Below are 15,940 nucleotides of genomic sequence, written 5' to 3'. Positions count from 1 at the left end.
TCAATATGACAGTGATTCAAAGAAAAACAAGAAAGGATGAAAAAGGAGATAAAAAGAAAGATCACAGGAACAGCAGAGCCACAGGAAAAGAAAAGAAAAGAACGTATGTTTTTTTGAGAGGTGCTAGACAGCCTTTGGCAGCGAGACATATTGGTTCCAGTAACAGTTTTACATGCGCTGCAAGTCACAGAGTTTGTGGCACAAGTCAGCATGAAATGGCATTACTGGGCATCACGTCCCAGTACAAAAGCTGAGAGGAATACCTTTGTAAAAGCTCCAAGTCCTCCAGTGACCGATTTTGGGCTTTGCACCTTGGAATGACTCCCGATAGGACAAAGGGGTGGCATGGTGGCAAACAGAGAATCCTCCTGCTGTGAATAGAAAGACACAGCACAAAAAATCAGTGAAATGTCCAATACAAGAAATAAAACAAGTGACTGCTAATAAACGGTAGCGTGGGTCATCTGGGCAGTCTCAAGTTACCTGTACAAATAAGCCATTTCCAAAATCAGTCAACACTTAAGTAAAAGGAGCGTAACATTCTTGATACAATCTACAAAGCAAGTTTTATTTGAAAAGTTACATCTTCAACAGCAGTAACAGTTTCTTACTGTATCACACACAGGTGAAAGAAATTGACTCATGTTTCCCCATCATCTTTTTAGACAAAGCATTTCAGAGCTGTAAAATTCAAATAGGCAGAGGGTGGATTTTACCAATGTATATAAATCCTGATGGGAAGGTGTAAAGAAGAACGAGCCAGATAATGCTCAATAGCGTCCAATGAAAGGACAAGAGACAATGGGCACAAATTGAAACAAATGCTGTTTAACTATAAGAAAATTATTATCTTATCTTCTTTTTTTTTTTTTTTTTTTTTTTTTTTTTAAATTTAATGGTGATCAAACACTGGAACAGGTTGTCCAGAGATGCTGTAAACTCCCTGGCCTTGGAGATACTCAAAATCCAACTGGATACATTCCTAAGCAACCTGCTCTAGTTCACCTTGCTTTCAGCAGGCAAGTCAGACTGGATAATCTCCAGAGGTTCCTGCCAACCTCAACCATCCTGTGATTCTATATACAATTTCAGAGAGCGAAGACAATCTAAGAAGCAAAAAGTTACAGAGGAGAGAAAAGTGTTCAAGCAAAATTCTCTCAGACGAATTTTTGCTCTCCTGTAACTAGAAAGACCTGATGGCACACAGTCTTTCCAGGCAGAACTCACCATTTGGTAGAAACAGTGAGGCCACCTAACTAAGTGGAGTAAACATTTCCATGCCTGCAAAATCATGCACCTGGCACTACTGGATCTGAGGCTGGTAGAGATGTCAAACGCATTTGAGGAAGTCTGTTACGGTTCTGTTTTGTTTAAGTAAAATAATGTGAACTCCAAAGGCATGGTTTCACAATCACTAGGCCCATCCTTGGGTTGGGCCACGACCAGAAAGCAAGCCCGCAGACTCTAACCTACTGCTCCTGCCATCTTCCTCGTACTGACACAATTGGCTGAAAACAGATTCGTTTTCAACCAGACTGGCTGTCTGCTCTGACTCACCACATTGCTGCACAACTGGCAGCGAACAAGGGGAGGTGTGAAGACAAGGCTAGAGGCATAACCAGTCCTCTCAACAGCAGCCTGCATATCGGTTATTTTAAAGTGGCTGAAGGAACACAGCCTCATCCAAATGATACAGAGAAAACCAGCAAGCAGTGAAGAGATGAAAAGTGGTGAGTTAAGCACAATCTGTAACATCACACGGAACTACTAGACACCCCTTCCTCTTTTTAAAGACACCATAAAATTACAGCTTTTCCACCAACCAGAAGACACAAATAAAAATTAATTTCTATTTACAGACCTATGATTTCTATGTATTTTTAAAAATATCTTCAGTTTTTAACTTTGCCTTGGAAATACAGAATTCAACTGATACTAATGACATGTGCCTACTTTGACTCACTGAAAACCTTTCAGAAAGAACTGTCCCAAATCAGTGAAAAATAAAGACTAATGAATGGTTTTCAACAGTTAAATGAAATCCATCTGAGCAGACAGGCTCTTAAAAGCTCAGTAGCTAGCTGTACACTTGACACTTAAAATACTATTCCAAACTAAATTAATTGCTTCAGACAGCAATCTTCAACACTTTTTCTCTAACAGACATAGGAAGCATTTCAGTTCCAAATGTAAAGTGATTTGCTCTCCCCCCACCATATCCAGAATCAATATTCTTGTGACTTGGAGACAGGGAAACATTACTGTTTTCAGCAGCACACCCACTAGCTGCTTTCAGAAAGAGCCTCACTGACTCCACTTGCCTGCCAGAAATATCCCTTCTAGGACAAGATGTGGGAGAGATTTTATGTGAGACAGTTCAGCTCTGTACCTTTTGGGCTTTGCACATCAGAAGCATTAAACCTATTTAGCACTGTTTGTTTACACATTTGGTTAGTCCACTGTTTACACAAACATTTTTCTAAGTGCAGTCAGTTGTAAAACCACTAAATGAGTTATTTTGAGGCTGTTAAGAGCAGCTGCTGTACAAAAATAATGAACAGAGTGAAAATTTTGAGGTAGTCGCCTCTGTTTCATCAAATACTGTCACTAAGTGGAGAAGATCAAAGTCAGCCACAGAAGAGCTTTTTTGAAAGAGAGTTTGAGAGCTATTCCCTCCATGGATTTCCTTGCAGAAAAGCAAAAGAGCAGTGCCTTTAATAGAGGTATAGGCAAGTCTAATTAGAGCTGCACAAAGCGACACTATCATCTTGTACAACCACCATGTTCTCATATGGCTCCATCTGTTAGACACAGTAAACCTTCATGTGAAATGACAACCGAAAACTTGCCCGAAATGCAGAATTTGTAATACTAAAAAGCCCTATTTAACAGGAAGCTGGATATTAAATGGAAAGTACGCACCTAAGGAGAACATTACCTTGACAACTGAGGTGACAAAACTGCTCCCATGGGTCTTTGATACAGGAGATCCAGTTCCGTGGGAGGCCTGACAAGCACTAGTCAGTTTGCTGGTTGGGCTCCCTGTGCATCAGGAAATAAAGCAGAGGTCAGGTGAGGGATGGGGAGCAGCACCGCTGAACACATGAAACCTCTTCTAAAAAGAAATATGGCATTTCATCTCGACTCTGTATTCTTCAAGAGGTACGTCAGTGGGAGCTGGCATGAGCACAAAACAAATCCACTACCAAATTTCCACCTGCAGAATCCATGCCCCAGAGAAGGTACCCTCCACTCAGAGCTCCGTTTGCTGCAAGCGAATGGTCAGGCATCTTCCAAGGCCACTGAGGATATCAGCTACCAGTGCAACTACGTGAAATTAGGGCAGCAAATGAGCTGCCAGTCTTGCTGCTGCAGATGCAATGTCCTCCACTGCTCAGAAGCCCTCTGAACCTATGGTAGCCTCGGACAATGGCACAGGGGAAGGCTTGGAGGAGGCTGGAGTGGGAAGGAAAAGGAAGGCCATAGAAGGAGGGAGACAAAGTGAGAAGTAACAAGAGGAAGGGACAGAGTGAGGCAGGGAAAAGGAAGAAACAGAAATAGGTAATGGAGACATAGGCTCCTCTGTCTGCAGAAGACTGCTCTTGCAAAATCATCATACAGAGACACGTGCCACAGCATTCTCCTGACCCCTGAGATGGATGGGGGTTCAGTGCTAAACTTACCCTGCACTATCAGAGCACGTAAAAAACACTGTTGCTCAGCAGCAGTTTTGTAACTGCTGTTGGTTCGGTTTGTTAGTTTTGTTTAAGAGATGTCAAAGCCATGGATTACACACATGAAAACACAGTAATAGTCTCTCATGCAGTTGTACTACAATCTGCACTTAAATTTAAAAGTAAACGAGCAGCCATTTCTTGCAATAATGGGGTTTGGGAAGGCTGGTTTTCACAGAGCATGAAGTTTCAGATCTCACTCCTCTTTCAAAATACGATTGGTGACTCTGTGTGTAATATTACATTACACTCAAACCAGCCTGGCTGATGTTGCCAGAAAGCCAGTTCGACATTCTCTCTTGCTCCCTCATATGGAGAGGGGTCTGGTGATGAGGCTATCAGACAAAACTCAATTTGGAGAGGGGATGGCATTAATCTTCTGCTCTGCCACTGATCTGATCTGACTTGTGCAGGATACGGGGGAAGCGGCAGGAGTGCAGGGGAGGGAGAGGCAGCAGGCAGTTTCTTCCAGGCCAGTCTGTACTTACATTACATTAACGTGGTGGGAAACTGCACCTTTAGTGGCATTAAGACTTGTATGTCCAAACCATCTGGTGCATCTACAGATCCTATCCTCCATGTACAAATCTCTACTAGGAGAACATGAAAGTTACCCAAACCACGATAAACCACATATGCAGAGTAGACAGTCAGGCTGGAGGTAAAGAAAGAACAGAAAAGAAAAAAGGCAGAAAACAAAAAAAGCACCCTATTGGTGAAACAACTTCAGTGTTACCAAGAAAGCCCCAAAACATACGTTAAAAAATTCTGCTGCGACTATGTTCCCTCTACCAATTCCCTCTGTGAATGAGTTAAAATGAACATGACAGCTGTGTTCCCTCAGATAAAAAGAGGAACCGTTATTAAGAGAGGAATTATTGCACTTTCCAGTCACACCCAGTGAATGGTTTGTGTTACACGGATGCCGCAGCATGCTCATGCTCTGAGCATCCTTCTGAGATGCTGGCAAACACGCACACATACACAAACAAACGTGTTTTTAAATAACCAGTGGTTCTTGGCCACAAATCACAACAAATAAACGACTTTTGACTGACCTTTCCTCCAGCCCTGATTACCAATTGACTCCCATACCCATCACCCGTCACTCCTGCAGTTCAGTCCCCCCCCCTGACCCCAGGCTTATGTCACCACTGAAGCACCAAGGGAATTCAGTTACAGGAATCTAAACCGGCTGGAATCAGACCAGCTAGAAGTTGGGAGCAGCAACAGAAACTAACACAGCAGTAACAGAAATTAACACAGCTGCTATCCCAGTAACCCAGGTCTACTCAAGCACTTCAACACATCTAGAGCATCCAACAGTACACTGGAACTTAAGACTGATCTGCGAGTCGTTGCAAGCTCTCCATGCTTTCAGCCCGTTTCCACAATAGAGTCCTCACCCAGCCACCTGTGCACCGGTTCTGTTTGAACCTGTGCACCACAGTCTACACTACTTTCTGCTCTTACCGTTTTTGCCTGCAGAAAACACTCTCTCTTTGAAGAGGTATCTGTTAATTCAACTCGGCCTTACAGCATGTGCTGTTCCCTAAAGGGAGTTACGTTAAGTCTGAGATACTCTTAACCGTGTCACACCAGCCAGTTGTGCAAACCAGTAACACCTCCCTCTTTATTACCCAAGTACTTTTCCATCTTCGCAACCTGAAATACTGTTATTATACTAATAATTTTAAAGGGAGAATAAACTTGAATGGGTAAGACTAAGCCACTGTCTTCTGTGATCACACTACACACCTGTGCTTGTGGCTGCTGCTCCAACCATCTGTCCAGGCTTGTCCACAATAATGTACGGATTATTAATGACTGAACTAGCAGGGCCTTGCTTCATGTGCACCGGAGTGGAGGTTGGGGTACGAGGTAGCGGAGATGGACTAGGGGTCGATATTGGAGAACCTTAAGAAAAAAAGTCCAATGCTTCTGTCTTGTAAATGTTGTGAGAACATAAAAATACAGCAATAGTAGTACTTATTTAAATGGCTTAGAGAAGGAACATTTTTTGAAGATGCAGTTCCCAGCCCCAGCGAGATCACAGGACTTGGAGAAGGAAACAGGAGACAGAAGGAAAGGAAAAGGCATGTTAAGCGCCACGGTTCATACCTACCCAGGACAGTCTGTGCCTATCAGGACAAGCAGGGTTCAAAGGGACCTTGAGAAGCCATCTAGTCCATCCCTGAATCCTGAGGTACGTCACCTAAATCATTCTCACTACCAAGACCAGTCCATCCAAGGAGATGAAGAAAGAGAGCTGAGCTCCTTGATAGGTGCTCTCTTTCCCTTGTGGAGCCCACTCTACAGGCATTCAGAGCCAGGAACCAAGCAGTTCACATAAAAAAGCTGTGTGATACAGCCACCATTAGACAGGCATAGATGATCTTGTCTCTTCGCTGCTCTCACTACAGCAGAAGCCCTTGAAAGCAAACTCTAAAACATGCAACTTCTTGGTAAGAGGTCCAAGAGAGAGGAAAAACCAGAGAAGAAAAAAGCTGCATGAGGAGGTAAGCAAGAAATGCAGAGAAGAGGACAGGCAAGGAAGTGATCAGAGAAAGAGATGGCAGCAAGCACACTAAGCTTCGACTGCCTGTTAATCAGCTTTCTTGGCTGTGACTGACAATTAAAATGGAACATAAGTGCTGATCGAATAAAATCCCCATGTCTTATAAACTGCTTTTGAAATCTAGAAGGCATGACACTTCTCAGCAGACAGCAGAGCGTTGGAAAAATATTTAGCAAGGAAACATTTAAATAGCAAAGATCAACACAGAATAGTCCAAGGATTTTAAGAAAGATAGGATGGCCTCTGTAATTACTGCTTTCTGGAAAGGCTTGGGAAAAGATCAAGAGAAGAGCTTATTAAGAAAGAAGAAAGCACTTGGCATAGGTTGAAATGTAGATCAGCCTGAGTATAGTTTTAAGATGTCAAGGAAAAATACTGAAAATTAATAAGAAACCCCAACAAACCAGACACACTTGAGGAAAATTATTTGGCAGCAGATCATCAGAAATCACACAGACTGATAGCTGGTGCTTCATCCTCTCTACCCTGAACAACAGGACACAAAAGGATGTAATAGCTTCACAACATGTGACGTGGTGAGCTGCACATTAAAACCTTCTGATGTAAAACACCATCCAGTGGATGGCATCATGCCCAGGCAGGGAAGGGACTGTAAGTGAAATGAGTAAACAGCAACTTGAACATGTTTGGTTCGGAAGCTATCAAAAGAGCATCACATCGCTCACTGCGGCCAGCTGACAATTTAATCCAACAGAGGATGGACTTTTGGAAAAGGAAGACCAAAGTTGTTCTATCTGAGGAGACATCGCAAGTACAAGAGGGACCACTTGAGTCTGCAACACTGAACCTAATTATTTGCCCAATAATCAGAAAGAAAATTTCTTCTTAATCCATCCCAGTTGTCTGAAAGCAGGAGGGAGAAGAATAGCTTCTTCCCACATACAAATGCCCCACATGGAAGATGCGTCCTTGCCTGGGCCTTCCTGTGGGTAGCAGTCCAGTTAAAGACTATCATTTTCACACTTAAAAGCACTGGTGAAGAGGGAGAGAACAGCTCTCATCCTGCTTTTGATCTGATGTGAAGCATTTCACACTCATAATTTTTTTCCTTCAACATTAAGTGTGCTTAGCTCCTTATTCTAGTTTCCTACTGCCTGATGTTCAAATATTGGCAGGAAATCAGGGGAAGGACACAAACCAACCCGCAACTGGTTCACTCTCTTCTTTTCCAGGGTGAAGCACTCGGATAGGCAAACTAACATTCACCTGATACAATCTTGCAACTCATGGTGATAGGCTGGAAGGATTTTCCTGGTGACTCTGCAGGGCTTGGACTCTGACCTTGAGGCACTATTTTACAGCTAGCTGCAATGGGTTGAAAAGCTGAATTTCCATGAGAGCCAAAGGCAACTTTTTGTGTGGCTAACTTGGTGGGAGTCCGTTCTATCGAAGATGGCAGGGAATAAAATGCGGCATGTCTTTCGGTTTCAGCATTCCCAGGGAATCCTGATTAAAACAGGGAAAAGAAGAGAAATAGTTCTTAGGCTGAGACATCTAATTCCTTACTGTGCTTCTCTACACAAACAAAACTCAGGTACGACAAACACGCTCTTGAAGGAAGGAAGGAAAAGCAACCGGTGGGCAGCACTGAACGGGAAGAAAGTGGGGTAGGGAGCTCCTCCTGTGCAAGCCTGTTGCGTTTATCCCTGAACTGAAGAATAAAATGCTACCGTGCACAGATAGTTCAGCTGTGGCAGGTGATCAGCCACTTCTTACACATTTTCTTGGAACGACCTTCCATTGACCAAAGGCTGCTGGTAGTTTTGAATGTCCTCGGTTAGGGCTCCACAGGTCTAAGGCTGGATCTCCTTTGCGGAGAATCTCGCAGTGTGTTTTTTGGAGTAAGAGCAAAAGGAGACCACCTACTGCCTTTTGACCTGGGTTAAGGAATCCACCTTATCTGATGTAGAAGGAGATAATTAATCTGGAGCTGACGAGAGAAGCCACTGCCTGTCAGTGTAAGAAAGGGGCAGGTTTACTTCCTTCCTGCTTGCTGTCGCACTGCTTACATAAAGGTGCTGCGTATCTTCCTGTCTGAAAAAGAAGCCTGAGCATTTAAAATTTGGTTGTATTTCTCCTTTTCTGGCCGCAAGAAAACACCGCCTTTAAACAGCGGACATTCTTCTTGCTGAGTCAGAACACTACCAGTGGCATTACAGCACCTACCAGAAAGCCCACCACGCAAGGCACCAGCTTAAAGCCATTCCTAGAACACAGGAGTGTCAGGATAAATCAAGGCAGGCATCAGACCATGTTGCATGCCACCACATTTTGAAATATAAAGTGACTGTTTCCAGCAAATTTCTCACACTAAAATGTGCAAACCATAAAAGGCACCCTTGTTTCTCAGTCCAGTTAACCGAGGTCTATCATGTAAGCCTTGACATCGTATATTTCAGAAAATAAAGCTAAATGCTAACAGAGGCACAGTGTTTCCTACTTCACACAAACTAAAAATCAGAACAGCGTGCCCAAGGGGCCAGCACTAGCTTGTTTCAGGCAACTCAAACGATCCTAAGGCATCAACTGCTGGCCCTCCGCAACGGGTGCTGCAATTCCCCATCTTCCAGGGGAGGGCGAGACTGAGACCATGACATACACCAATGCCATCCCTCAGACAAACACACACTACGTCTTTTTCACTTTATATTTGCAAATACCATAGTTAGGTAGTCATTTTTTTTCTCCCACAGTCAACTCATGTTAAGCACCAGTGTATGTAACTGAACACATACCACTAGACCACAATTCCTTAAATCTATACATAGCCCCCAAAATATTCAGAAACCTAAAAAACTCTCCTAAAACAGTCTGCCAGAAACAAAACTACAAGTGCTATTCAACAACCTTTTTTCCAGCTGCATAAAGCTCCATATTCACTACGTTTAGCAAAACAGAGCCCACTCACAAACTCCAGATTTAAAACAAACAAAAAACCTCAAAACTCAAATAAAGCATGATAATTTATGAATTGCATTTCAGAGTACATTGAGGAAATAACAACCTGGGGTGAGCAAGGAGCAGGTAGCACTGGCAACTTTTAAGCCAAAAGAGCAACTAAGAGGAGGCACCCAGAAGAGCTGAAGTTCCAAGAACTTGACTTTCACCAATACCCATTCGCTTTACCTTTGTCCACAGAAGCATCTGGGCTGGAGTCTCGCAACTGTTTAATTGGTGAAGAAGCTTTGACTGGTGCTGGGATACTCAATGGCAGTGGTAAAGATGTAGGAATGTCAGAAAGGTCAGATTCCGAGGACTGGGAGAAGAGATATGCCTCGCCAAGGGAATGCCTGTGTAGCTCCACATCCACCACCTTCCAGAAATAGGAGAAAGGACGACATTAATACTTGGTAGCTAGGTAAAGATACAGAAAATGAAAACAACTGCGCCTTTTCTATTTATTTTAATGTCTGGAAACCTCTCCTTCTCCTCCTCCCACCTCTGCACAAAACTTGCATTTGTTTCAGGGAGAATTCCCAGAGGTCCAGCAGTACCTGAGCTAAGACGAAAATCTTGCTACATTTAACTGCCATGGTAAAATAGCACATTTCTCAGTTCATGGAGAAATCTGAACAGTGAACACTGTACGAAATACGGAGCCTAGCTCCAAGCATCCCACCAAGGAAAGGACTGCATATGCTCTTCGGGACAGGCACAAAACTGCAGCTTGCCTTTTTTGCCTTTTTTTATAAGGCCTTGAGAAACACATCACATTATCTACTCTTCAAAAGTGTTCTTTAATCACAGTAGTAGACATCTCACGTTAAAGTTTTCCCCATGGACTGAAAAGCTGAAGTAATGCAATTTCACCATAAAAATTTCCATTCACTACAGTACAACAAGGGGAAAACAATACAAAAAAAATCTTCTAGGGATATAGAATCATAGAATGGTTAGAGTTGGAAGGGACCTCAAGGATCATCTAGTTCCAGCCCCCCTGCCATGGGCAGGGACACCCTCCACTACATCAGGTTGCCCAAAGCCTCATCCAACCTGGCCTTGAACACTTCCAGGGATGGGGCAGTGTTCAAGGCAGGTTGGATGAGGTATAGCAAACTATGAGTTATTAATTCATTTATTTTATTTTAAGAGTTCATTTTCCATAAAGACACTAAATCTTGATAGACGCATAAACTCAGAAGTACCTAATATACTGCAAAATTTCAGCAAGATAGTTAGGTGATCCCTTTAACTTATATTCTTTATGTTTGACATCTGCAGCACATCAGAACGTAAATCAAGACATTTGGTACCAGAAGTTTCACAAAGAAATAAAAATCAAAACTGTAGAACAAGTTAAGTTCCTTATGAAAGAAGAGCTGGAAATAGTCTCCCCTGAACTAGAAAGAGTAAAAAATGACTGTTGTCACGAATAGTGACAAGATGTCATAATCATTTAACAAGAGAGTAAAATCTACATTCCAGAAATTGTGAAATCAAATGGGTCTGACACTGTGCTTAGTCCTGCGTACCTTTTTCTTTTTTAAACATCCTTAAGGGAATTAAAGTACAACATCCATCCCATGACCCGCCGACTCACCGTTTCTGCGCCAAGTGTCTGCAGGCCCGTGTACGTCCTGTCCAACTGGGTAAAACAATACAATATATTTATATTAACAAGGGCAAAGCCATATATTAGCCAAAATTTGCAATACAATTTGTTTGAAAAGGGCTGAAACTATGTAAGTTGAGCAGCAGCGCATCAAATATTTTGAGGCCACAGGGTCGGAAACCTGTGTGCTCTGTTTAGTACCCTCTCTTCTGCAAAAAAGCCAACCACAACCCAAAGCCTACACTAAAGTAGAAAGCAGTAAAAGAACTGAAGGAAAAGAGACTGTTGGGGTGATAAAATCATAGAATGGTTTGGGTTGGAAGGGACCTTTAAAGGTCATCTAGTCCAACACCCCTGCAATGAGCACGGACACCTTCAACTTGATCAGGCTGCTCAGAGCCCTGTCCAACCTGGCCTTGAATATTTCCAGGAATGGAGCAATTATTATTATTTCAATCTAAGAGGAGCCGTCGAGGATTCCTTTTTTTATTCCTGAAGTCAATATAAGGAAATAGTAATAAAAAAAAATATCAAAAATATTTAAATAACCAGCACAAAGGCTATGTTTGCGCTATACTTTTGATCAAATAACTGTTCACACCAAATATCAACTGATGGAGAGCCAGAAAACCCCAGAGGCATTTATTAAGACATCTGTAGAGATCACCTCACAGCTGCCATAGGCTCAGTACACAAACAGCAAAGATTTGCTGATTTGAGTTCTTGTGCGTCACAGACTGGCTCAGTTTTCTTCTGTAGGCTGGGCTTCCTTCACTGCAGAACATCCATCATACTGTTATCAATTTCTCCCCAAGTTATCTCTCTCCAAACATATTTTACTCATCATCTGCTTTAAATGTCTCTAAGTTCCAGGGGGACATTTCCAACCTTTTCTGCTGACTATACTTGGGGTTGCAATGAGGTATCTACATTGGCAGGAAATTCATTAACGCAGGCAGGGTTTAAAGAAAACTAATCATATTGCTCAAAGAAACAGGAAACTAAACCAGCTCAGGACTTAATTCCACTAACGCTAAGGACTACTAATTAAAAAGAAAACAAAGGCAATGGCCTAGTTTTGCAGGACTGCTGCATGCTATAAATCCTATTGAGTGCCACAGGACAGGTGAATGAGTTGGAAAAGAATGCTCTCTTCAAAAGGAACACGGAACAAATAGGGAATCTCAGCCCCTCCCTGCACACTCTACCAACAGAGATAATCTCTAGCTGACACGTGCAAGTGCTGAAGGAACAGAACAGATACAGCAATCACTTCATCAACAGAAAGATAGCCCTGCAGTACCCTGGCACGTTAAAGTCAGTGAGTGCACCATAAAAATCTCAAACTACAGGGAAACAACAGGTAAATGCTTTGCTGCTCCAAGCAGGATCAGTTCCAGCTTCTGCAAGGTTGTGTTCCTTGGCTACGGCATCACCTCCGATATACTCAAGTTAAGAGACTTTTCTGGATCTTTTTTGATTCTCCAGCTCAACTGCTTACGTGCAAATAACCAGAAGGATGTACACACAACAGAGAGAGGCAGAAGCACACACACAAGCAGAGCCTCTTCTAGATTATGCAGGAGAGCTCATTTAATTGCCTTTCTCCCAAATATGTTGTTCAAATACCTTTAAATTGTGTATGATATCAATCCTCTTGTTCTGGCTATCCTTGAAGTGTATCTGGACTCTCACAGGGAATTCTCCCCAGCCTCTCCTGGTCAGGTGAAATGGAGGTTCTCTGGAAACAAATGGTGATTCACATTTTGGATGCAGAAATGGTATACCTCTTTTTCAGAAAGCCAAAGGCTGCTTTTCTAACTGACAAACTAAAGCTATCTTCAGGCCTGCTCTCCACCACAGAGAGAATGTAATCACAGAAATGAGAATTTTATGGCTTTGGACGTTTCTATTTTGCACAAGGGGACAGGGAAGAAAATGGTAAAACACTGTTCGATGACAGAATGCAGGAAACAAGCGCCTTTGGCAGGTGGGGAGGAAAAGACTGTAATGCCAAACGAAAAATACTTGTTTCAAAAAACTCCAAGTCATCTCCTAGGACACAGTTGCAAGGTAAGGTTTCAAGGCAGCATTTTGCACTTTCTGCCATTCCCTGTCTAGTAGCAAGAAGGCACACGCTTCATGTAACACCAAGAGAACAACATACAGACAACAAGGGAAAAGCTAACTCAACCACTCCATTCTCCAAGCTGAAAAAGAAGGGCACACTTATTTCTAATATTTACGATTACTCGAGTATTTCAGCTCGTTGTTACTGTAAATGTGAAATGTAGTTTTGCAATGAAACAAAACACAAGAGGTTTAAAGGCTATTTCTAGTCCAGAACATTAATGTTCACTACCATGACTGGGACTGTGTGACACAAAGAAATCAATTAACTAGATGGGATTAAAAAAGAAGACAAACAGCACTGACATCAGATACTGGAAACTGAGAAAGGCACAAAAAGACAGCAGTCAAGTGTAACTGAGTGTGTTACACTCAAAATACAAAGGAGTTTGCTTCCATCCTGCTCAGGGCTGCCTTCTCAGAAGCATTAGTGAGCCTCACCAACACTTCTATCTCAGATACGCCTTTCTGGAGTTGCCTTTCAGTGAGCTTATTTTTGCCAGAATTAAGTTGCCATTCTGTACCTAGGCAGGCTCCCCACCTTCCTCCAGGCAGGCAGCTGAATGTCCTGTGGAGAAGAACTTCTTTGGGAAGACACAATATAGTCTGAAGGAATCCTCCCACTGTCTTGTCCAAAGGAGCAAGAATTAAAGACTGATGAGGCATTTCCCTGCCGCAGCCAACAGAGAACCAACCCTGCTCATCTCATTAGGGTCACAGCTTTGAATACAGGTTTGGGAGAGGACAGAGAAGCTGCCCTGTTTCTGAAGCACCAACACCATTATACCTACGGGAAATTCCTTGAAGCATGTGGCCAACATCATTGATCTTGCTACAGTAGAGAAATATTTGGGAGAGATACAACTTCTTGGCCAAATGCACATGTATGACGAAAACTCAGGGCAAAAGAGCTTTCTGAGACTGCTCTTTCTTTTCCACACTGGACGGAGTAGGAGGTAGAGAACACCTCTTATAACAGCAAAGTCTAACCTGCACAGCAGACAGTGTAATGCATACAGGAGACGCACAAACTTACACAAATAACACAAAATGCAACAATTAAATGATTGATTGTTTTCCAGTAGGAAAATTAAAAAAAAAAATCCATCTGTTTGGCACATTTGCAACATAAAAACGCATTTTTTTTTACTATTATTTTGGAGTAAGTCAAGCCAAGCCAGAGGTTAAAGACAGACATGGAATACAAAACCAGGAAAATAAGTTGCTGACTTTCTAGGAAACTTGGCATAGTAAGCCTGGCAAGCATAAAGACTGGAATTAATCCTTATTACCTCACTTCTACCAGGTCATTAGGTTTGTAACTGGGGTGGAGGAAGAACCAAACTTTCTTGACAAAATGATTTATGCTGGGTTCTCTCCGAGAGCCACGGACATACACCATCCATTTATGGGTCGACTGATCATTTTCTTCTCTCTTGTCAGGGGGAATGTACCTGGCAAATAAATTAAAAAGAAACACAAGATAAAAATCCCAAATAGAAAAATACCACGAGAAGTATTTCGGGAAAGATTAGGCAAAAAAATTAGAGATGGTAAAATGCCTATGTGCACCTTGTGCCCTGTACGGTTCTGCTCATTATTCCTTACTCTGACGGTTCATCCAGCTCATCAGAAGAACTCCAGAAACACATACAGGTCCCATAATGTGCTCTATGCTTCTAATACATTTCCTCAACTTTAATGCACAACTGCCATATGAAATCTGTCCATTTAAACATTTGTTTCTTAATTAGGCTTAACTTTACCATTCTACCACTGTCAAATCACTTTCCTTCTCTTTTCTGAGATATCAAGAAGTCAAATCACTCCAGATCACAACAGCAGCAACTCTGCAACCATAAATACAAAAAAATAACAATTCTTATAAATTTTTAAGAAGTTTCATAGTTAATGTTTGGTTCCAGGTTCAGGCTTAAGTAAATTTTCAAGATGCATTTCTAACATCGTAAGTCTCATCAGCGAATGTTTGCTACTTTCTGTGCAAGAGGAAAAGACTGACTTGAGTGGAGAGCTAAAACCTGGGCTCGTCCATAGCTTCCTAAGATGAATGCCTTTCTTCACTAACTTCCTCAAAGTTCAAAAGTTATGTATATTTACTTGTCTTAAATTTGTTTTTGAAAAAAAATATAAATAAAAACTGTACAAAAAAATTTCTTCAGACTATTCTGAACTTTCACAACTTTCCTAATTCTGGTAGTTTGTGGTTGGTTGTGGGTTTTTTTGTTTAAAAAAAACACATTTTCCCTGTGGACCCACAGAACTAGCCACTAGGACAACTTGCTTTTCCAAATTTTCATGGAAAAACTTGGGATTTCTAACTGGCCAGAGAAGGCTGAAAGACTCTCCTTGAAAGAAACAGATCTTAAAACCTCTCTCTATATATATGTATGTGTGTGTGCGTGTAAAAAAATTAAAAAAACTACTAAAACACCTCTTCCTCCCACAAAAAAAACTCATGCAGACACTCAAGGAGGGCAGCCTTGGGTACACTGATTATTCAAGGGCAATACCTTGAGTTGCGACAGCTGAGCAATTTTATTTGTCTCCTAATTTAAACCTCTTATTCCATTTGATCCTGAAATAAAGGCCCATCCCTCAGACTCTGGATACTAACTTGGAGACGTTGCCAACCACAATCGTTTTCTTCACATAAAGCCGTGAAGTCTCATCATTTGACAGTCCGGCATTGCGTTGTCCTGGTTTTTGAGAGCTTGAAACACTCGAACTGTCCTGAGGGTAGAGGAAGAAAAAAAAAAAAGAAGGCAAACAAAGAAACCAAACATTCCTCTTAAACATCATTTTGTTTGGTGCTAGAAAAGTAAAGTGTTGTTAAAAAAAGTAAACCTGCACAGTTAAATGAGAGATCAGCAATGAATCATCCCTAAAAATACGGAAATTGCTATC

General features: G+C 42.0%; 1 protein-coding gene across 6 annotated transcripts in view; it reads right to left on the bottom strand.

Annotated features, from left to right (window-relative positions):
* The window catches only part of YEATS2 (YEATS domain containing 2), a 51,524-nt gene that overhangs the window by 26,703 nt on the left and 8,881 nt on the right, over positions 1 to 15,940 (bottom strand). For 3 of the 6 annotated variants that reach the window (XM_086618303.1, XM_009987380.2, XM_086618304.1), the window contains exons 5-13: positions 15,651 to 15,766; positions 14,308 to 14,469; positions 12,515 to 12,626; positions 10,874 to 10,918; positions 9,460 to 9,646; positions 7,540 to 7,779; positions 5,493 to 5,651; positions 2,939 to 3,042; positions 264 to 371 (exon numbers count right to left, since the gene is read on the bottom strand). In XM_086618303.1, the coding sequence (XP_086474429.1) occupies positions 264 to 371; positions 2,939 to 3,042; positions 5,493 to 5,651; positions 7,540 to 7,779; positions 9,460 to 9,646; positions 10,874 to 10,918; positions 12,515 to 12,626; positions 14,308 to 14,469; positions 15,651 to 15,766 (1,233 nt within the window). Of the gene's footprint in view, positions 1 to 263; positions 372 to 2,938; positions 3,043 to 5,492; positions 5,652 to 7,539; positions 7,780 to 8,523; positions 8,527 to 9,459; positions 9,647 to 10,873; positions 10,919 to 12,514; positions 12,627 to 14,307; positions 14,470 to 15,650; positions 15,767 to 15,940 lie in introns of all 6 variants that reach the window. The other 3 variants (XM_086618302.1, XM_086618305.1, XM_086618306.1) reach the window with 3 other exon arrangements.

The sequence above is a fragment of the Tauraco erythrolophus genome, chromosome 11, assembly GCF_009769465.1.
Source record: "Tauraco erythrolophus isolate bTauEry1 chromosome 11, bTauEry1.pri, whole genome shotgun sequence".
NCBI classification, from domain to species: domain Eukaryota; kingdom Metazoa; phylum Chordata; class Aves; order Musophagiformes; family Musophagidae; genus Tauraco; species Tauraco erythrolophus.
The sequence above is the reverse complement of the archived record's forward strand: the minus strand, read 5'-3'. Positions and strand labels throughout refer to the sequence as shown.